General features: G+C 39.4%; 1 protein-coding gene across 1 annotated transcript; it reads right to left on the bottom strand.

Moving 5' to 3' along the window:
• Nucleotides 1–3,040: 3,040 nt before the first annotated feature.
• Nucleotides 3,041–22,515, bottom strand: LOC150088486 (cytochrome P450 2D9-like). Its single transcript, XM_090370182.1, has 5 exons — nucleotides 22,478–22,515; nucleotides 20,995–21,110; nucleotides 18,784–19,039; nucleotides 7,870–8,057; nucleotides 3,041–3,219 (listed from the first exon to the last, which is right to left on the bottom strand). Exons 1-5 carry the CDS (start codon nucleotides 22,513–22,515, stop codon nucleotides 3,041–3,043), a joined length of 777 nt encoding a protein of 258 aa, XP_090226308.1.
• Nucleotides 22,516–24,157: the final 1,642 nt, after the last annotated feature.

Here is a 24,157-nt window from a genome sequence, read left to right as displayed (position 1 = left end):
AGTTAGTGAATTGACCGCACCACATAGGTTTGCGGTATACTGAAGTCTCTAGATGGGGGCCTACGCGATGCACTAGAACATCCAAGAACGGGAGCGCATGTTATTTCAACCATGGACCCCAGTACACCAGGCCCATTCGTTACTAATGGAGACATTGTTGAAGATAAACACAAGAAAGGCACCTGAGGTGGATGGGATCTATCCAGTTATATTAAATGAGGCAGCAAAGGAAGTAAGCAAACCCTTAGCCATAATTATGAGAGCTTCCTTGGACTCACGGGAGGTACCCATAGACCGGAGATGTGCAAATGTGACCCCAATTCGCAAAGGAGGATCAAAGGCTGACACAAGTAATTATAGCCCTGTGAGTTTAACTTATATTCCAGGAAAATTAATGGAGACACTGGTTAAAGAAGCACTGCAGGATCATCTAGACAAGACTTCAGTTATAGCTCGGACACAGCATAGTTTTCTTAAGGGGAAGTATTGCCTGGCCAATTTGATGGGATACTATGATGCAGGGAACAACTTTGATATTACATACTTGGATCTTAGAAAGGCTTTTGATACTGTTGCAAAATGGAAGACTGCTGCACAAAATGGAAGACTGCTGCACAAAATGGAAGACTGCTGCACAAATTGGAGCAGTGTGGCATTGGAGGCAAATTGCTGCTATGGATAAAGGGGTGGTTGAGGAGGAGACGACAGAGAGTGGTAACCAATGCACACTGCTCATCGTGGACTAATGTTGACACCTATAGACCGATAGCTTTCTTACCAGTGATCAGCAAACTATTTAAGAGCATTCTATACGAATTGACTCACATTACAAGAGTGCTGAACTGCACATGTCTACCCAGTTCGGCTTTAAGCCCGAGCCTTCCACAGTAGAGGCACTTCGACATCTGCTGCATGGTGTGGCCAGCTCCAACATTAATAATTGCCTAATCTCCATTTATTTCGCCGGGGCGTTCGACACCATTTGGTGTCCAACCGTCCTGGCAAGACTAAAGCGTGCCAACCTTCCCTGCAACTTGTATTTTACTATCAAGTCTTATTTTACCGACAGGAGTATTAGAGTCGTGGCACCCGATGTTTGAGTAAAACAGCCAGGTCTGCAGAGGCTGCTCTTGTGGAACATTGTCTTGGATGAGTTCCTGGCCATGGATCTTGGTGACGGCCAAACCCAAGCTTTTGCCGACGACCTGATCTTGAAAATTTCTGCAGACAATAGTACGACAGTAGAACTTAATAGTCCCTGTAATCTTGGAAAAAATCAACCGAAGCAGAGGCCGAATAGAACATTGTGGAGTGCCACAGACCACCTGAATCGACATTTAATACCGCATTACCTCGACAGCAATGATGAAACACTCGAGGACATCCACACAGCCGTGTATTTTGCTGGGGTAGCAGCCACGAGGATTAATGGAAGAGAAGCAAGAGACCAGCAGCAGAATTTGGTCCACAATTTCTTTTCATGCAGATAATAATGCCAAAGCACATAGAGCTTAAGTGATGGAAGAATATCTTGAAACTGAAGATATCCAACGACTGCCGTGGTAACCACGATAACCAGACTTAAATCCCATCGAACATGTGTGGGCTTCCTTGGGCATTGCATTTCACGTCAAAACTTTGTTCTCTTGGCGTGCTAAGGTCTCTCCTGGCGAGAAATGGAATTTATTGTCACAAAATCTTATAGACACCCATATGTGAAGCGTTCACCGCTGTCAGGCCCTTTTAGCCATTTAAGGGAATCATACACCGTATTCATATCATGTGACCATATTTTCTAGCGCTTGGCATTGACTTTGGTAATGACCTTTTTGGTAATTTCGAAGCTTCTTGTTGTCTTCTCATCGCTTTTCTATGAGGGCCGCCCACATATGAAATTTTCTCCTGCTTCATTGGAAGCCGCACAAGTTGCACCATTTTTTCCTGTGTTCTGGTAATATTTTCCGGTGTATTTTTAAATCTAGGACGCTGTAAAAGGAAGAAAAAAGAGAACAGAAACGTAAATTCAGAGAAACCACTCTATCGGCGGAAGCATCAGCTGATGTCCTGACGACAAGAATCAAAGAACAATATCAGAATCAGGCATCAAGAAACTGGAGGAAAACAACAGGAAGTAGAAAAAGAAATCCGAAGCCCAAGTAGCAAAGATAACATAATAATAATCGGAAGATATATTATAACATAAGATATCAGGAGCAAAAGCAACAGACACTGGAGTTGGTAGATAACTGTGATGGACCAGTAAAATTCCTTCCGAAGAAAGGATCCTCTGTAGAGTGTACAGATTGAGTTCGCAAAATACAACGTCTTGTGAAAACGATTTTAGCAATGTTTGTGGTTGACTTGCGATCATTCCTAAAGCAAAGTTTCAGATTGTAGTGTTGAATGATTTTCTGAGATCTTCGTAAAATTGAGGGTAAGGTTGAAACCACTTCAGTGCCATAAGCACATAAAGAAGATTAAAATGAAATCGCTTTGAATTTAAGAATATATTGTTAGAGAGTATAAAATAGAAAATTTCTTTATATGCCGATGATTCAAAGTCATTCCAAACGATGTTTTTTTAGGTCTCAAATTGCTGATACATTACGAGATGAATATTATTCTTAAAAAAACACAAAAAGGAGAGTGTAGTACAAATATAAATTAACTTATTTAGGAGTGTAAAGTCGATTAAATCTACAATAGGATAATGCAATATACAACCATGTTCAAATGTACCTTTATTCTCTTTTGATCATCCAAAATATTTGATGTTAAAATTACTACGAAGGCATTGTTATTCATTAATTGTACAATCTTCATCGACATAATTAAAATCTTAAATTTGTAAACATTTTCTACAGATAGGAATCGTGCATTGTAAATGGTGAAATCGAAACATAAATACAGATTTCCTACCGGAATTTTTCTGTGTGTATAATATAAATTTAATATGAATAATTAATGTATAAACTAATGCAATATGAAAGTTATACGCCTTAAGTTTTTTTTATTATTATTATTTTTCCATTCATTGTTTTCATTTTCTTTTTGTGAGGCACACTTTCTGAGAGACAGGCTGCAAGCTGATTGCAAGAACTCCATTGAAATCAGCAACTGTGCCATCTGGTAACTTTATATCAAATTGTTGTAGAATTGTTGCAAAATAAAGAAAAACTGAAACAAGACCCATTTTTTCACCAGGACAAGACCTTTTACCTGAAAATTAAAAATAAATAAAAAATAATTAATAAATAAAACAAATTACAAAATGAAATTTATTTTTATATATTTAAGTTGCGGATTTCGATTGGATTATTTAGGCGGGTGAGCTCTGAAGAGGGTTTCACGATTGACTACCTCTGATATCTGTAATTGCAAAGGCCAACGGCCGTGGGTTGCCGACGATGTATAAATCTATCCGGACTCCTATTACAATGGTGACATCCTATTTGTGTTTGGTATCTGACTCCATTGACCATAAACGACTATGCTGTATAAAAAGCAAACAACTTCGTACCCTAGTGGAGTGGCAATATGCATTTGTTCGTGCAAGTCAAAGGGGTAAAGTTGCAGCTATGTGATTTAGTAATGATATCACGGAATTGTGGGGACTCGTGGGTTAGATACTTCATTTCGAAAACGGCATATCTTTTCGGTTGCTCACATCACGCTGTGACTAATATTCGAAGTTATTCGAAGAATGGTGTCAAATGGATCAGATCACCTCCGTCCGAGAAAACTGTACAGGAAACGCATTCGTGGTGAGTAAAGAGCGCAGTGAGTTTGTAGGTACAGGCTCAACGGAAGGTCACTGTACGAGACTTCTTATCAATCCAATTTGGGGATGCAATAAAAATATCCGAAATGACGATGAACGGCACAATCGGACGAAAGACGGACACCATGGATCCAGGTGCATGGGAACAACTATCCAGGGAGGTGGCGGAAGTTGCTTAATATGGGATATGATTTGCTGGGATGAACTGAGAACTATGGTGGGTATTGACCAACGTTACACTGGTGAGGTCTTCCAGGACAATACCTGGAATTTTGATTTTTGAAGGTGCCTTCGACACTGTCTGGTGGGACAGTGCATTGGCATGCCTCCGCCTAGCTAACTGTACCTCCCATCTCTACAAGCTCTTCCAGAATTATTTCACAGAGCGCACTATCGTGGTTAAATCCAATCTTCTGCAGATAACTAGACCAACCTCTCGGGGGTGCCCACAGGGTTCTGTCTTGGGGCCCTTTGTGTGGAACATGGTCCTGCACAGCTGGCTTTCTAAAACTTTTGAAGGATGCAAAATTGTGGCGTTTGCAGACGATCTGACTATGGTTGTTTCTGGGAAATCACTCTCCGACCTTGAAAACAAAGCAAATCTTGTCCTAGCAGATCTCTACTCCTGGACAGTTCTCAACAAGCTTCAAATCAGTACCAGCAAAACAAAAATGATGCTTTTTAAATCAAAGCTTGACCTACGTCGCCCACCACAAATCAAGATCTCCGGAAAACAGCTTCCTATTGTGACACAGGCTAAAGTCCTAGGGGTGATCATTGACCATAAGCTGAGCTTCCTTCCACATCTACAATACCTAGGGGTCAAAACGAAAAGATTTTCAGCTGCAATCATGAGGATCTCCAAGAGCAACTGGGGACTCTCCAATAAAACACTCTCTCTGTATTATAAAGCTGTTTTCATACCCATTGTGACCTACGCAGCAGGAGCGTGGTTTCACCGGGTTCAACGAGTACATATGAAAGTCAAGGTCAACTCCATTCAACGTGCTATGCTCTTGGCCACTCCAGATTATGCCGAACAGTGTCTACAGCTGTCATCCAGGTGATAGCTGGAACTCTGCCGCTTGATCTATTTGTTATCTTCAGAGGGCTTAACTTCAGAATTAAAAAGAAAATACCAACGAAGATACAGGGCCTAGAACTAAATCTCAATACTGACCCCAAAGCAGAGAGAGCTCGCTGTTATAAGGAACTCGTCAACATTTGGCAGTCTAGATGGAACACCTCACACACAGGCTCCGTTACCAGAAAATTCCTCCCTGATGTCAATTTCACAACCCTGAAAACGGTAAAGACCTGGCTTTCTCTCACCTTGGAATCCTCCTACTTGGTTACCGGACACGGGTCCCTCAACGAAAAGTTACATCTACTGGGTTTGCTACCAACTGATCGCTGTTTCTGCGGCAGTTCGGAGAATTGGAAACATCCTCTTTTCGAATGCAGGTTGTACGATGACTTAAGAAGGACCCTGCTGCAGGCTGTGCCAGGTATCTCCGAACAGCAACCAGAGCCTCTACACCAAACACCTGACAATCTAAAGGCAGTCCGATCCTATGCATCCAAAGTCTTTGAGCGCAGGAAGCAGAGCTACACAGTTGTTACTGCACCTAACAATACCTCTTCGGTGACTTAAAGAGTTCTATATTCGCATGCCACCATCTTCTTCATTTTTTTTTTCTTCTCCACGTGCTGTCTGGAGTTCCCACTCTAGTGCAGCTAGTTTATTATTCATTCATTTTCATTTCATTTCATTTATTTATTTATTTTATTTATCTTTCTCTTCTTTAATTTCTAAATCAAATTATTCTTTTCTTTATTTTTATTAAATTATTATTGTTCTTATTTATTTAATTTGTTCTTCACGCGCTCTGCCTTGAGATCCCACTCTAGCGCAGCCGATTTATTTACTTATTTTATTATTTTATATCTATTTTTTTTTTCACGCGCTCTGCTTCGAGTTCCCACTCTAGTGCAGCCAATTTATTTATTTATTTTATTTTATTATTTTTATTTCTATTTTTATTTTTTATTTTATTATTTTTATTTCTATTTTTATTTTTTATTTTATTATTTTTATTCCTTTTTTTTTATTATATATATATATATTTTTTTTTTTTAATTATTTTTTTTTCACGCGCTCTGCCTTGAGTTCCCACTCTAGCGCAGCCAATTTATTTAAATTGTTTTTTTTTTCTTCTTCTTCTTCTTCTTCTTATTTCTTTATTTTTTATTATTATTTTTTTATCATTATTATTTAATATATATATATATATATTTTTATTAAGTTATTTATTATTATTATTTTACTTTTTTTTTCCTAACTGCACCACGGGTGGTTTTTTTTTTTTTTTTTTTTTTTGGGCTCTTCTGTCTTTATCTCCTCCCTCTGGAATGGGCCCCCAGAGGAATCTGTTCCACCTTCTGGCAACACTAGGTGGGTCAGAGTCTCTCTTGAGACAGTACGTGTTTTTCAGGGACTGGCCCACCTTCCCGTGGTGTGGACGAGTACCCAGAATCATCTGTCCAGGCGACTGATGCTTCTGGGTAGCCAATGGCCAGAACAGAACAACAGAACCCACACATAATACACACAAACCGACGTCACACACATCTGGCCCATCTGTAGTGATACTGTTCTTCACAGAGATACGAGGCGGAGTTGAACTAACGTTCTAGGTGCCGCCCTTACATATACACATGTCCACATGTCCAGGACAATACCCACCATAGGTCCAGTATACAATCAGTGATCATTGAATTAACAGAAAACATTTAAATATATGGAAATAAATCTTGTATATAATTTGATGTACATAAATATTGATACTGTATATATTGAGTGTGTAAATAAATGAAAAGTAAATGTGGGCAGCTCTTTGTAGGACATGTACACTCTGCAGAGCTGAATATTTTCAGGACTGAAACGAGATCTTCTAGGACGATAATGTGCTGGGTCATACGGCTCACTCTGGACACAAGTGGTTCCAGAACCAGCGAAGTTATCACCCATCTTGATTGGACTATAAATTCGGCAGACCTCAATCCACTTGGACAACTGAAGATGTTTTGGTACGGGAAGTGAGACGTATAACCACACATTCGTCATAGGTTCTCACACTGTGGAATCCTTGATGGCAGCATGGTTGCAGATCCCTACGGACGTCTTCGGACATCTAATATATTCAATGCCGAGGATAATAGCGACTGTTATCCGTGCAAACGGTGGGAAAACACTGTATTAGGTAGGGTAGTCTTAATTCAATGATCTCTGATAGTATATTATTTCACTATATTTATCTTTTTTTTAGTATTTTGTTCAATTTAACTGCTATTTACATTTATATTTTGTTCACCTAGCAAAGAATAGCTTCAAAAGAACATTTTGTGAAACTGTTTTATTATTTTTTTGGGAACATAGAAATTGGACATTATTTTTTTGGGAACATAGAAATTGGACATTATTTTTTTGGGAACATAGAAATTCAACATAGAAAGTGGAATATATAATTATATCTATGAAATGTTGTGTTAAATCCGTCTATAAAATATTGTGTTAAATTTGCCTATAAAATATTGTGTTAAATCTGTCTATAAAATGTGTTTTCAAGGTATGAAACCGTGAAAACTTTATAAACTTTTGTTTTCAAGACTGAATACTTTTCATGGTGTTAACTGACGCTAGCACCAAGGGACAAATAGTCGAACTAAGGAAGAACAACTGAATTCGAACTAAGGAGGACATCTGAGTTTCATACCGCGATAAATTTGGGGAAAAATGGTTTTGAGGGCAAGTAACCTATCAAGCATCTGTCCTGGGTGGCTGAATCAACAAGTTCCTGTTGATCTGTCCAATCCTCTGTTCACGTTACTTCACTAATTGAGAACAGTTTTGTTATATGAAAGTCCCAGTGTTCCTCGTGTCATTTTTGGACACCTTTTTGACGCTAATCTACCTAGTGTAGGGGAAATTTACTGAATATATAACAAAAAATGGAAATCACTGAGGAGCACCCCTTTGAGAAAGGCATATATTACTGAAATAGGTTGAATGTGACTCTTTGACTTACCCATCGAAAAAGGAATAAGATATTCTGGTTTTGTGACGGTTTTTCCATCTGAAGATAAAAACCTTTCTGGAATGAAACTTTCTGGGTTCTTCCAATACGTAGGGTCCCGATGAACAGCCCAAAAGTTGGCAAGAATCATCGTTCCTTTAGGTATGTCATAGTCTTCGATAGTAGAATCTTCACCTGCTCTGTAAATGCATAATACAAGCGAATACAGTGAAAGTATTTACTCACAACAGTTATAATTCTACAGCTTTTATGAAAGAAAATCATAATATTATGCATAAAATTATCTATTATAAAATAAAATAATGTTGAATGATATATTATGTGTATAACTGCACAATAAATATTCCTACTAAATAAATATTAGAAATGTCATTTAATTTTAATTTCATAAAAATTGCTCTGTCTTCAGGTTAAGGTTTAATCTACTGATAGAGATTATCTGAAATAAATTACAGAAGTATGTAACAATGAATTATCTTACTTGTGACCCTATTTAAGGGTCGTAACTAAGGCGATTCACTTAATTTCCATTTTATATCTGTATTCATTTCCATTCTATGTCTGTAGAAATGTACTTTAACCGGTTGATTGCATTCCGTGCAGGCTGAAAATTCCAGAAGCCTACGGGGGGAGGGGAACAAAGCAACCCAGAATTTAGATACCTTTAGAAATTCCTCCAGTCATCGACATGATTCGGACCCAAGCCTCTCCAAACGATTATAAAGTAGAGAAAAGTCTGTACTATTAAGAAGAACTAGGTAAGGTATGACTTCCCTAAAATTTAGACAGGGATCGAAATTTTCATTTATTTAATTATTAATTTTGGAAGTGATCCATTTAATATGATTTTCAGAGTCGCTAAAGATGAGTTCATTGGACCGCTTCTTCAGAATCACTTGAACAGACTTCAAATATTGTCAGAGAAATGATAGCTATATTTTAATACTGCTAAGTGCAATGTCTTACACTTGGGGAATAGCAAACCAGAAATCAATTATACACTTGGTGGGGTTGAATTAAAAACAATGGAGTAGGAAAGGAATTAAGCAGTCAGAACACCAGCAGATATGAAGTTTTCTTAACAGTGAAAACAGGTAGCCCAAAAAGTTCATGGTGACTTGTCAGTGATTTATCGAACACTATCCTGTAGAGATGGGGAGGTCATAATCCCACTGTACAAGGCAATTCTAAGGCTACATTTGGAATGTGTCTTAAATTATGGAGACCTAATCAGAAAAAAAGACATAGTGCTTCTTTAAAGGTTCCAAAAAGACGGGCAACTCAAATGATGAAATCGACAGAAGAATGACAGTATGAAGAAACACTCCGATTATGTGGACTACAGAGCTTGGCAACCAGGCACGTCATAGGTGACCGGATTTAGTTTATAAGACTCTGATAGGGATTAGTGAAATGAATGAAGGTGGAATTCTTACTGTTCTGAACAGCAATATACACTAACACAAATGAACTTAGTTACTAACAACATCAATGCACCCACTGCATACCTTCCTGGCATGCAAGACATGCCAGCCCTGACTGCCTGCCGACTGAACAGGAATAGTAAGTTGTGGTGCCCGAGGACGCATTGCAGAGAGAATTGAATGGAATAAGTGAAAAGAATGCTTGCAAGAATGAATGGAAGCCTGGGTGTTAGTGAGAAAGCACACAAAATTTTAATTCTTATTAAGTTGTATTAATACTAATCCTTAATTTAGCTTTTCTTAAATTTAAATAAATTTATTTCATTTAGGCTAATCCTAAAGTACATTATCTTTAATTCATTGCTGACCATTGAATTCCCCGCAGGTGTGGGAAAGAGGATTAATTCATGAAAAAAAGCATATAATTTAATAGAAAAGGAAAAAGAAAAATAATAATATAACATAAAACTTAAGAAAAAAGCATAAAATATCAATAAATGTTTCTCGTCTACCCCCCCCCCCTCCTTGGATTGACTTGTGTACAGGAGGATCATTTATGGCCCCATGTTCATCCAAGCAGACACCGTGGTTATCTAGCCGGCGTGGCGTGGGATTCTGACATTTGTTAGTAGGGCTTGATCCCTGATCAGTGTAGGATAGTACCAAAAACGAACTCCATCATAGGGTAGGGACCCCTCTCCCCAAGATCCGTCATTCCTACCACCTGGGGTGATTGTTCTCTCAATTCGACCACCTCTTTCCCACCACATGGGTGGCAGGCTACCATCTTCTGCTGGTGGGTCACCCCACTGCCTACTTTCAATTCTCATACGTAAGCGCCTGGCCAGTAGGTACCTTAGTCAAACCCTACAGAGACAGATAGGCCAGACCACTGGTTAAAAATGAAGCAAGGAATCGGGCTCAATAGCAATAAAAAAAACTACCCCCAGCTGGGGATTCAGAACATCATATTCACTTCTTTGCACAAAACGTGAGGGGCATCTCAAATAAGCTCCACACCTTACAAACGACGATGATGTACGAGGACCTGGATTTCATTTGCCTAATCGAAACCTGGTTAGGAAATGGAAAACAGTTAGATCGGCTAACTGCAGCAACAACCTACAAATATATGGGAACCGGAAGAACAGCTAGACGAGGAGGGGGAGTTATAATTTTCTATCAAAATAAATACCAGCCTATATGAGAACGAACAACCAATTCAAGTAATTTTGAAGGGATTTGCGTTACCTTTTCAAAAGAGCACGTGAAAATAGAGTTATGCATCATATATCTCCCACTTGAGAACACAAAGGAGACAAGAAACGAACTCTATGCGTGGCTTGCTGCAAATCTAAAGCCATCAGTCGACACAATAATAGCGGGATATTATTTTAATTTGCCTCTTCCGAAACATAGGGAGGCCAAGAAAGGGCTTTATGCTACATGAGGCGCATTGCACTTAACGCAGCTTCTGACACCAGTGTCAAGGGGAATGCAGCAACTTGACCTGTTGTATCATAGTTCATTAGATGTAAGGCAACGCAAAACTTCATAAAATTTGTCTGATCACAATCCCATTGAAGTAGAACTGAAGATCCATAAATACATGCAGGGTAAGCACATGAACTGGGCAAAGCAAAGTATCTTTTCTCTGTTAAGTATATTAATTCAGAAGTCATTCTCAGTCATCTAACTAGTTACAACTGGAATGATCTGCAAGAAAAGCCAGCAGACGAGGCTTTTGAAATTATCACTAAAAAATCTATACCAAAGAGCATTGGAAGGAGCAGCAAAAGAAATCAAAATATCTGAGAGAACAAAAGAATGGTTCAACCCACAACTTAAAGCAAGTTTCCTCAGGAAGCAAAAGCTGTATAGAAAATGGCAAAGAACGGGTCATCCCGCTGATCACGTTCGTTGTAAGAAGAAAAGAGCACATTTCATCAAAGCAAAAAGACAGGCACATTGCAATGTTGTTCATAATAAATTAAAACGAGCAAAAAAGAATTAATAGCAACAGAATATGACCGAATGCATTTTCATGGAATGGGCTAATAACACTTTTGGTAACCTTCCTGGACTGAATCAAATTGAGACCACTGATAATAGTAACAAAATTTTGGACCTCCTGAATGAGTTAAACAAGCGAAAGTGTTAGTCTTGTTGGTTCCTCTATTCGACAAGAGAGGAACCAACAAGACCTCATTTGAGTGAAATACAAATCACCAAAGAGAGCGCAATGAAAGCAATCAACGGTCTGCCCAATAAGGCCACTGTTGGACAGGACAAGTTTCCAATATTCATCCTTAAAATAAGTAGCCCATTTATAATAGATCTATTACTGCACATCTATCAGGAAATCATCAGGTCAGGAGCGTTCCCGCAGGCTTGGAAAAATTACATTGTAACCCCAATACCAAAGATTAAAAACCCAAAATTGGCTAAGGATTACCGACCAATTTCTGTTAGTTGCACCCTACAGAAGGTATTCGAAAAAGCACTGCTTCCTACCATCAATCAACACTGCCTCTGCCATAGACCACCACATTTGCACTCAGTCATTTCTGGGAGATGAACAATAACAAACTTAGTGGAAACCCGTTTTCGCGTGCAAGAAAACACTAAATGAGAAAAAACAAATTTATGTTATTTTTTTGGATATCTCCGCAGCCTACGACAACGTCTCAATTCCAGCGCTCATTGCGATTTTAAGGAATTATTTTAATGTAAGAGGAAATTTGTTAACTATAATAACCAGCCTGCTAGAACATAGAAAACTTACTGTTAAGCACCAAAAGCTACAATCCTGCTTTACCATTTCGAGAGAAGTGCCGGGGGGGGAATTCGTTCGGCTACCCTCTTCGCGGCCGTCCTGGAGCCGTTTCTTGCACGGTATTACAATTTTATAACATATGCTGACGATGTAAAATTCTTCATCACTTCCAAAGACTATGAATCAGCAGAAGATATTTTCCGGACGGCAAATAGACTTCTCGGATTGTGCTATTTGCCAGATAGCAAATAGCACAATCCGAGAGTTTGTTAGCTATCTGGATTGCATCGGGCTCCGTATTAATGCACAGAAGTCTGCACAAATGACCATAACTTACAAGCAGAATAAAAATGACATCTCGATCTCTGTGAACGGGTCTAGTGTGGAAAAAGTGCACTCTCACCTGGACCTGGGTCTTAAGTGGGATGACAGACTCACCTTTGCTCAACACTTCGCCCATATGAAGACAAAAGTATTCGCTGCTTTATGGGCTACTGGACAAAAACTGGTAGGAATTAGGGATCCTCAGCTAGCGACCAAGTACATTGTAATGTGTGTGTCCTGCCAATTGCAATGTACGCCTCACAAATCTGGCCTTCAGCTCCAGATTCACATTATAAGTCTGTCCTTGGGATCGAGTACTGGTTCTTGCGTTGGCTTAACAGAGTTGCTGGCCACCCTTTTACTATCTCAAGAGCCATTCCCTACTCAAACCTTAACATCACACCCTGGATGCAGCGGACAATTAACAGGAACATACACACTCTCGCACAAATGCTCACAGGCAGAGTAGATGCTCCAGTCCTGGATAATATTCCAGTCAAACCGAGAGTCACTGCTAGACGTTGCGGAGGAGTAAATCATCCACTGTGTCCAGTCCTGAACAATCTTCATAGCCTGCAAAGATTCTTCCCATTAAATGGAGAAAAAATATTTAATTCTGCATATAGACGCCGAAAACCGTGTGAGGATGCAGCATACCGGAAAGAGATCTTTCAGAATTCGTGCAGACTTACCGAAATATGAATCGGCTGCAAAGTACCAAAGAATTGTGAGTAAAAGTAAAACTTTCTGCTTTAAGAACAATAAAAATTTGGTAACCTGTTGATTGGAAAAAATATACTTTCTCTAACAGTCGTGTAAATATGTAAGTTATATAGGGAATTATTAGTGAGTTGTAAATATATGATTTGTATAATGTATGTACAGAATCATTAATGTGTAAATACTGTATATACTAAACATAAAATTTGTATGTAATATTTCGGGACGACACTACGTGTTCAGTATATGTACACTGAACACGTAGTGTCCTGTATATGTACAACACTGAATATGTACAACCCACTACACGTAGTATCTCGCACCCTCCTGGCACTTTGCCCTACGGGGTGGTTTCCTTACGGGAAATAAACAGATAATAATAATAATAATACCTGGAGTAGGATGGGCATCCTGCCTTGGGCTGCTGCCACACCTTTAAATCAGTCGGGCGCCTTTACTACTGCCCCCTTCTATCCTTCTACTCCTTTATACCCCGCCCTAATTCCTATCCCCCGACGATCTCGTCTCAGTTTCATTTTCTTCTTTTTTTTTTTTACTTGGCTATCTCTACCTGTAGCCTTAGCTATTTCCCTCAGGATTCGCCCGCCAGTGCTTTATACTCCGAATTGCCCTGCCCGCCTCATCGTGGGCCGGACGGTAAACTAGAGGTTTCTTTGTGAAAACACACCTAGGCTAAGAGGCCAGATGAACAACACAATCAACTCACCCACAATAATACTACACGGACACTCGCTAACCTACATAAATCTGTCCTTCACAGAGTTTGTATTCATACGTTGCCTGATTGGAAGTTTGGGGGGGGACCCCTGGAGCCACATTACAATTAACACTAAACACTATGTTCTAAACAATTCTAGAACTAGGGATCATAAATTAAAACTACAGGGCTTGAGGTTTATATTAGATTTTAGGAAGTTTTCTTTTATCCAGCGAGTCGTTGATAGCTGGAACAAGTATAACTCGTAGGTAGATGAGGCTGACAGTTTGAATAAAATTTTAAAGGTCCACTGGATACGTACCTGTGTGAAGAGAAAAGATAAGAGTATAATTTGTGCTTTCTTATCTACTTGGTTGTTGTTTTTTTTTTTTTTTCTTTCGCAGTGCAGCAAAAGCGTGTGGCTTCCTTGAACTATATGACGAATATTATTAATTTGCTATTATTATTATTACTATTAACCAGCATGCGTTTAATCACAATTTTGAATGCTCTTCTCTATGCATAATTTATGATTAGATCTTTCTAATAGTCGATTGACGTTATTGTTAATATTTCGATTATGCTATATTAGCCACTACATGGCAAAATCAGCCATGTTGTGATAAAAAAAAAAAATATATATATATATATATATACACCGATTAGCCAAAACATTATGACCAGCGAGTCATAATGTTTTGGCTCGCTTATGCAAATCGAAGCAACTATAGGTGAACTACGGCTCGTGCGCCGGTCGGGACACGGTATAAAAAACGCCTAATACAGAGCTCCATTAATCAGTGTTACTCTTGTTTAAGAGTAACAGATTTAAGCGAGTTTCACAAAGGAAAAATTGTAATGGCTAGACGACTGGGTCAGAGCATATCCGAAACGGCACGGCTTGTGGGATGCTCACGGTCAGCCGTGGTTAGTACCTACCGAAAATGGTACGAGGAGAGAAAACCCACGAACCGCCGGCGAAGTATTGGACGACCACGGCTCGTCGATGCTCGACATGAGCGGAGGCTCTCCCGGATGGTATGTGGCAAAAGTAGGACGACTGTAGCGCAATTCGCCGGTAATTGAACTGCTAGTGACGGGAGTAATGTGTCTCAACACAGTACAGTACATCGCACCCAGCTGAAAATGGGGCTGCGTAGCGGCAGGCCGCTCAGAGTACCGATGCTAACCACGGTTCACGGGCGAAAGCGCCTACAATGGGCACGCGAGCATAGAAATTCGACCTTGAGTGATTAAAAGAAGGTCGTATGGTCCTATGAATGACGTTTCCTATTGTACCATGTCGACGGCCGGTACGTGTGCGTCGTTTACCTGGGGATGTTATGGCGCCTGAATGCACCGTGGGACGAAAAGTTTGTTTGTTTGTTGTTTGTTTGGTTTTTTTTTAGGAGCATTAGCAACTAAGGCCATATTGCTCCGAGAATATGCGGTGGTCAATCCCTGACCTTTCCGCATCCTCCGTATTTGGTGGTGACGGGCTCGAACCCCGGTGTAATCAAGAAGCGTGTGCTACGCACTGCTGCTCCTTCCCACCTGGCTACAGAGGCGCCTGGGACGAAAAGAAGCTGGTGGCAGCGGTGTCATGTTTTGAGCGATATTCTGCTGGGTCCAGTCATGCAAGTGCCGGTCACTCTGACGTCTACCATCTACCTAAACATCAGGACAGACAACTGAGATGGTACCAAACCACAAAGGGATCCATCACGAAGAAATTCATCCCTGAAATCTCAAGAATCTACACCGAGCGCTACCCACATGTTTCTCACCGGGACTCCACGTCACCTTCCTTCTCACGAGGCACGGGTCTTTCGAAGCTAAATTGACAGAATTTAGGATTGTGGAAGACCCAAACTGCCATTATGGCTCCCTACAGGCTGGGAACATCGCCTCTGCCACTTTAATTTTACGAGGACCTTAAGCGCTCTCTTATGACGAGAATTCACTACATCCTCATGAATATAGAGAAACAAACTGCTTGACACTGCTGAAGAATACACAGCTTTCACCACCTTTACAAAGGACTTATTCCAGAGGCAAAAAACCCTACCCAGAACGTATTTGATCTGGGAATTGGAATGTATTCTGACATCGAAATCGATTGGTACCTACCACCCACTTGAAGACTGTCCTGATCATTAACCTATCTCGGACGGCACATCTGTCACATGAATGACGCCAAATCGGACCAGATACCCAAATTGGACTCTTTACCATCAGTGACAACGCGCTCTCTACTGCCAAATCCTGATGGCGATCTATTCCGGGCACCCTTGGCTGGTACCTTTTTCTCCCTTTTCCTCGGGGGAAGGGAAGAAAACAATTATGATATTAGGGTCTCCTGTAAATGATTACATCTACCCATATTTATTTTGTCTGTAAATTGCGTGTGTTCTCTGATCGATTTGTCTGTTTGCTGGACGAAAAAACCCAGTGTCTGCGGAAGAAACTTTGCTATCTACGCCTCAGACCGAATAACTCAGCCACAGATTGAAAAAAAGCCACTAAAGTTCTTTGCGTCATCGACGGGATTCGAACCCGGACCTTTTCCCACCCGGTGTGGGGAGGAAGCTGACGATACCACTGTGCTACGCGCGCAGACTGTAGGAAGGAGGAAGCAGTCCTATCTCCTTTCCTCCCCTGCCAACCATTATCCTTCCCTGGTGGGGCGAGGTCGCCTTCTCTATTGTCCCCATACTTCTGGCTTATCCCCCAGGCTTTAGTCTTCCCTCCGACTCTGCCTAATACGCCAGCGTATACCCCACACAAACTGTAAAGACTTAATTTCGTCTAAATTAAACCGCATAAACCTCATTTGGCTTTGCCCATTCCAGAGCTCATCATTACCGAGGTTTTTTTTTTTTTAAAGCCCTAGCCACCGAAATCTCAGGAAAATTAGGTGGCAGGACCTGCCAGAGTATATATAACCTACAGGGTTCCTGGTCTGCCTCCATGAGGCGTAAGTGGGGCAACGTTGGTGTCCAGTGGCTAAACGACCAGAAGAACAACGGTACACGACACTAAACGATCCACACACTTTTAAATCTCTGGCATTTACAACATATTGTAACACACCACAATGTAAACTACGCGGACATGGTGGAAATCCCTGGTGCCTCTTGACCCTAAATACTTACATTTACCTAAACATCAGGATAATGTCACTCGATAGATAAAACATACCCGGTAATGAGAGAAATCCCCGGAGCCGTCTGAACCTCAACATACGTATACCTATACTTAGCTAAACATCATTGCTGACCAGGTACACCCTTTCATGGCAACGGTCTTCCCCTCTGGCGGTGCCGTCTTTTAGCAGGATAATGCACCATACCACACCGACCGTATTGTTTGAGATTGGTTTTCGGAACATGAGGAAGAATTCCAGGTATTGCCTTGGTCTCCATATTCTCCAAACATCAATCCCATCAAGCATCTGTGGTTTGTGTTGGAACAGCAACTCCGATCTGCGGTGTATCAACCACGGACCTAACAGGAGTTAAAGGATCTGCCGGTTACGTGTTGGTACCTGATACCAGAAGACACATTTAGAAATCTTGTAGCGTCCATGCCTTGCCGCGGTTTTGGCTGCGTGCGGAGGACCAACATCATCTGAGGTAGGTGGTCATAATGCTTTGGCTCAACGGAATAAATATAAACATTACAAACATTGAAATCCAATGCTTGAATATGAGGGCACTAACAAAATTTCCTCTTTGCATACAATATTAACAATAGATGTGGTGTTACAGCAGTGAAAAATATTTGTTCTTTACCACAATTAATTTGTGGAACTTATTAGAGGGAGTATGGTTATTGTGGCCAAACGTTGCCAGCATCCATATATTTTCAGTAGAAAGCCAACATATATCTGGAGATTATGCTCGTAGATCAACCATTGGTTGCTATTCCTCTTATGAAAGGATTGTTGGGTGGCTACTAGAGTAGGAACGTGGCATGGGAGAGTTGAAAATTAAAGACAGCGTATGCAAAGCTTGATTGAATGTTGCTAGTATATGCAAAGCTTGATTGAATGTTGCTAGTAATCTGAATATAACTGATGAGAGAAAATGTCAAGAAGCGTTACCAGATCCTTTAACATAAAGATCATATCACTGTAACTGCAATTTTATTAAAGAAACCCTTTTTGAGTATAATGCAGACTGAGTCTGAAAATGTTTATTGACTTTCAGAAGGTCTCTGGGCTTTGATCGAATTTTAACATGCAGGCGTTTTTTGTCTTTTGCTAAATTTCCTTGCTCTTTCATGAAGGTTTCAAAATGAATTTGTTAAAAATAAGGTCTTTTGAAAATAACTCTGAAATGATTTGAATTCACATATCTAATAATACCGAAAAAACTCTTTTAACTATTAAACAGTTCCGATTTTAAACAAAGTTTTTTGGTAATTTGCTAAACTCCATGGATTGGCTTATATTCTGACATTCAATTCTGTTCAAATTCCTGCTGTCTCGTTCTTGGAGCAATAACTTTCTGCAGCATTTCTTCCTCTTAGGGCTGCATTCTTCTGCGTTCGTCTACCACTCATTGTGTAAAGATGGTTGCTTTCGACACCACTGACTTCCTTCGTTTCGTGTTACACGAAAACTAACATTTTTTTCGTTTGCCATAGATCCTAAACAGAGTTTAAAAATATTACTAGAAATGTGGTATATAAGGACTGAGTGTGCTAATTCTCACGTGCGAGATTTTATAGTTAATCTATATGAAGGTGGAGGTCATGTGTTTGGAAAATGTACCATACTGATCCTGGTACATTAATTAAAACAATTCAAGAAATAAGCACGAAAAAGCACAACTGAATGAACAATATGCAGTTTATCTACAATTAGAAACAGTTTCTAAATAGGAACACTTTTAAGCCTTAATGAATTCTTTAAATTGTTTTAAATACTGCGTAATTACATTCTTTGCAAATTGATTGGAACGATTGTCTGCCATCTCGATATTTCTAGTAATGTTGCTTGACTGTAGGGAAGTTGAAGGCGATCCTCCAATGATGGCATCCTTTCCCTCCCTATGATTTCATCTATTTCATCTTGGACACGTCGCTGTACATCGGGATATGTCGCCATTATCAGAAAACTCCACGAAAGTGTCACTGCAGTAGTATCGCTTCCAGCTCCAAATATTGCTGCTATGTTCCCGGTGAGAATGCTTTCTACGTAAAAATATAACCATTTTCAGAACTCTGTTCAGGTTTATCTATCTATATATATATATATATATATGATTATTAAAAATTCTGAAAATAAATTAAAATATTAAATAAATTAAAAAGAAATGAAAATAAATTAAAAATTAAAAAAATTGAAAGTGTTTTCAATATTTGAGATTTTTATCAATTTTAACAATAGTTTTAGAATTAGAAAGACTAAGTGGTAGAGGGATTAAAATATTGACCTAACAACTCTTCTTTGAAGTTTATCAAATTATGCTCCCTGGGCCATGTTAATTTATTTCCAACGATCTACAGCAAGATGCTCGAAGGTTAGTCGGATGAAATCAGCCTTATGTTACTCCCTAGGATTTTATATTTGGTTCTCCTGACTCTTGGTTCCGTCATTTTACTGATCCCTTCAGCGTTTTACACACCTAAGTTTCGAACTCCCCACCTCAGCTTGTCAAGTTGCGGACCTTTGCAGTCTGCACTTTCTAAGCCTCATGGGAGGAGGAACAATATCTTTATTGTACCCGATCTGGTCGCTATTCTTTGAGCACTTTTTAGAAGACCTTTTGTGTTCTAAGTGAGGTCTCTCTGCACCGGAATATATATTTCAAATATTATAATGATATCGTTTTCTCTACTTACAAAGGTACTAAAAATCATAGAGAGGACACCATGCTATGCTGGTCTCGCCATTTTGCATCATCGTAAATGTCGCATTTCTGTTATCATTAAGTCTTTTATCCCCGAATCACTTTAAATCCTCATACCCAACTTAGAATTAAATCCTTGATTTGTGTTCCCAGGGTCAACATTTTCCAGTTAGAAGCAATAAACTTTAGCAGACATATTTCTGACCATACTTGTATACGGTTCTAATTCATTTTGATGCAAAATGACCTGGTTATAATCAATAACCTTTCAAACTTCAGATAATCAGAAAACTTTGAGAGATTCACCTATACTCTCTCATCGACTCTTTAAAGGAGGTTATATGAGGGGGAGGGTCCCACCACTGTTCCTTGAGGGATGCCATTTTCTATGCTCATTCTGAAAAATAGTAACTTAGGATTAGGCTACTCTATGTTTTTCCTCTTTTAGTCAGCCCCTACCCCGATAAAGAATCTTCGCAAAAACCAACTTTATGCCTTTCTTACAATGGCCTTTCATGAGGAGCTGTATTAAGAGCTTTGCTGAATCGAAGTAAATAATATAAAAGCTGCTTCGAATATGATCTCAACATAAAAATTAACAAAACTGGCCAGAGGATTCTTCTCCTTTGAGAACCCGTGCAGCGATCCATTAATGACATCGTCCCCAAACAGATGGCCCTGTATTGCATCCTTCTTCAAAGATTCCATGATCCTTCCATTAACACAAGTCAACTTCCGTAAGCTATCACTTCTTTTCTTCCCATCACATGCCAATGTGTGATGCTCTAATTCCCTGCACAATGTCAATGTGCGATGCTGTCACTCTTCATAATGCCAATGTGTGATGCAGTCACTTCATCTGCTGGACCGGCTATGATTTTTGCACTTCGATCAAGGGAGAAGTCTCAGGTAACAATTTTTAATTGTAGTACAAGTGGAAATATTTAAATTTTCGGTAATTTTTATTATTTTCGTTTTTTTTTTTATTTTAAATCAAATACCCTAGCGAACAGGACAGTTGGTAAAATCGCCATCTTCTTAACACTCTGAGGAAAAGACCGACAACGAACCCGGCGATTACTTGAGGAATTTCTATGGATCTTTTCGCTTGGTGGCTATGTCAGTTGGCCTCAACGGAAGATAGCATATAATAGATATAATATATAAGGAGCAATATGGCCTATGTTGACGATGCGCCTAAAAGAAATAAACTAACACAAAGATGTTTTGCATTTATTTGTACACCGCAGTTTCAAATTCCGATTTTATTATTTTTCTTTTGAGAGCGATAATTACCATTGAACGAACTGTTTAATTCGTTTTCTCGTTTTTTAATTTCTACCACAAATCCCTTGATATAACTTCCGACATTATCTGGATCGGTTTTCTTTTTAATGGGTTCGGCTTCCCTCCTATAAAAAGAGAAAAATAAAATATAGCTGCTAAAAAAAATATCATGTCATGCTCTTAAAATTTAATCATCTCACAAATTATTTTCTTTCCTCTAAAACAAATAATGCGTTATCAATATAATTCAAATATACAGAAACTTGAAACTGGACACTCGCTGACGAGACTGGCAGGTTGTCTTAATCTGTCACTCAGTGTCTTCTATGCAGTATGGAAGCAGTTTCAGGAGGCAGGAACCATTACAAGGAAAGTTGGCCAAGCTCAAGGTCTTCCAAGGGCTACTTCAACCAGAACAGAACGCCAACCGGTTCTACCAGCAAGGACTGCGTTAAGAAGACTTGATTCAATTGAACACTACCCGTGGAAGCTAGTGCTTTTTATTCCATTAATCCCAAATGACATCACAAATCGTCGACTGTGGTGCGATGAACATGTGATTTTGAGCCCGAACATATGGGCTACAATTCCGTTTTCGGAGGAGTCCCGTTTTAGCCTACAAACAGATTCTATACTTTATTTCATCTGGAGCCAACGAAGAATGCGAGACTCTCACACCAATATCAGTAAAACCGGCTGATATTGGTGTGAGGGTCCATGATTTTGACGATAACTAAATAGGGCCCAAGCCACACCATGACACTCCTTCCACCAAACTTCATTGTTGTTAAGACACAATCAGGAAGGAATTGTTCCCCTTGCATTCGCCAGGAACGGCCATCAGAATGGTAGAGTGACAACCTCGACTCGTCTGCCCATAGGATTGCTTTCCACTGCTCTACAGTCCAGGATTCACGCTCCTTACACCATATAAATTGGCGTCTAGAATTTGTTGAGGTGATCAATTCTGTTGAACTATTGATGTAATTCTGTTGAACGTGCCATCTTGCATGCCCACTTTAGCAATTGTCTGTTTGAAGCCCAGTGTGCATATTTATAGCAGGTGCTGTGACGTATTGCATGCATAGGACCTGTTTCTCCATCCACGGAGAGATGTCCAGATATTAATGGTAATGCAGTGTATATACCTAGGGCCTATCTTTGGAGTATTTGGACCGTTGACAAAATATTTTCAAAGGGCCCTATATCACACTTTAATAATAATTTTAAGAAATAACACTATAGTCCAAAATTAGGACCGGTTTGCATATATTTCTAAGGAAATATAGGCAAATATGTGCCTAGGATACACAGATAAACCCTGTACATACCACAAGGGTTATGATTATTTCGGATATAAGAATATCTTTAAATACTGATTTCACTATTTCCTGTAGTATTATTTACCGCATTCATGTTTCTATTCTCACATACCTGTGCCTTAAAGAAATAAAAATAAAAAATAAACAGTTCTTGCATAGTTGATACTTACCCTGCAAACTCATTGAATCCCCGAAATGCTTTTACCATCGGCATAAACCTTAGCACTGAATTTAATATTGGCGACAGCCAGGGCAAATACGTAAGCAAATCAAATGTTTCTAAGTGTTCGTTTGCTTTTGTGAAAATATCATTAATATACTTTAACTTTTCTTCGGTGAACTGTTTTCCGAAAACCAAAGAAGTGATATTGTAGACGGTACTAGAAAGAATGGCATCTTTCGGGTCAAAAGGCGCTCCGTTGTGAGCTTCAATCCCTTTTATAAACTCGCAGATTTAATCCTGCAATACAAATAAAAAAAAAAGATCAGTTTCGCATCCAAAACAGAAAGATATAGAAAAATCCATCGAGAATATATAAACTTTACATAAATATGGGCGACAATTAATAAAAACTATATTTATTATACGTAGTATTAAGGTAGACTGTACTAAATATCTACTTATTAATGATACTGATGAAAGTATATTATGCTTAAAGGTCTTTGTTTTCAGAGAAACAAAGGTTGGCAGGGTGGTTAATGAAATTATGCTGCTGCAACAAGATATTAAAAAATTAGGCAAACGAGCTCAGAAATGGCGACTGAAGTTTCCCACTAACAAATACAAGGTACTGCGTATGGTAGCAGTAATCCCAGAGTAATACCAAATCTGTATTACTCCACTCAGGGAATACATATTGGGTACTGCATGTTGGTTTAACAGCCTCGTTTTAGGAAGACTGTACATCTGTTGGAATGGACACAGAAAAGGGCAATGAGACTGATGAGGAAAGCAAAAGGTTGCTCTTAGTAAAAAAGGAGCTTCACTTCTAGAACTTGCAGCTTCTGAAGACTAGGCATGTAACTGATCTGATTGAGGTGTTTAAGGCTTTGAATTGCTTGAGCAAACTCAATGCTGATGGCATTCTTTCTCTTGCTCAGACTACTCATATAAGGGGGTATAAATTCAAATTGTGTAATGATATCTGCAGAATGGATGTGTAGAAGGTCGCTTTCAGACTATGGGTGGTTTATTGCTGGAACAAACTTCCATTCCTTGTGGAATTGTATAGTTTGAATAAATTCAACGAGGAGCTATTGGAGGGGACGGTTAGGTGAATACTAGTACTAACTTGTAGAGCAGGATAACTCATCCGGTCTCAACCCTGCCCAGTTACATTATATTGTTAAGCTTATGGTGGGCCAGCCGAAAAGTTACGAAATAATTTAAAAACACAAGAGAAGCCGACTCGGCAAACCTTTCAATGCAGTAGAATGAAACAATGTTTCCTTCTCTTGAGTTTGAGATCGAAGATCAGAAACAGGAGTTATTAGCTCAATCATGGGTCCTGAAACATTTTCCCCTAACCACTAGGGTAAACAAAATTATGTCACTGAAAATATGTGTAAACAAAAATATGTAACAATTTCGAAATGTCACTCCGGAGAGTGATGCTTTGTGACAGGAAGTGGCTGTTTTTTAGCCATTTGACTAAATTCGCGGATAACACAGTAGATATAATCATCATTCTCCTCGTACCGGGGAGGATGATATCACTGCAGGCACCTAAGGATGAACGTACCCAAGTACAAACTACAAATACTGTCAGAGAGTATACGATCCAAAATACATCAACATTGGAAAAGTTACTACCATTTTCCAACTTTACCCCTGGAACATACTGGATGAG

The sequence above is a fragment of the Mastigoproctus giganteus genome, chromosome 3, assembly GCF_048544385.1.
Source record: "Mastigoproctus giganteus isolate SK-2022 chromosome 3, ASM4854438v1, whole genome shotgun sequence".
NCBI lineage: Eukaryota > Metazoa > Arthropoda > Arachnida > Uropygi > Thelyphonidae > Mastigoproctus > Mastigoproctus giganteus.
The sequence above is the reverse complement of the archived record's forward strand: the minus strand, read 5'-3'. Positions and strand labels throughout refer to the sequence as shown.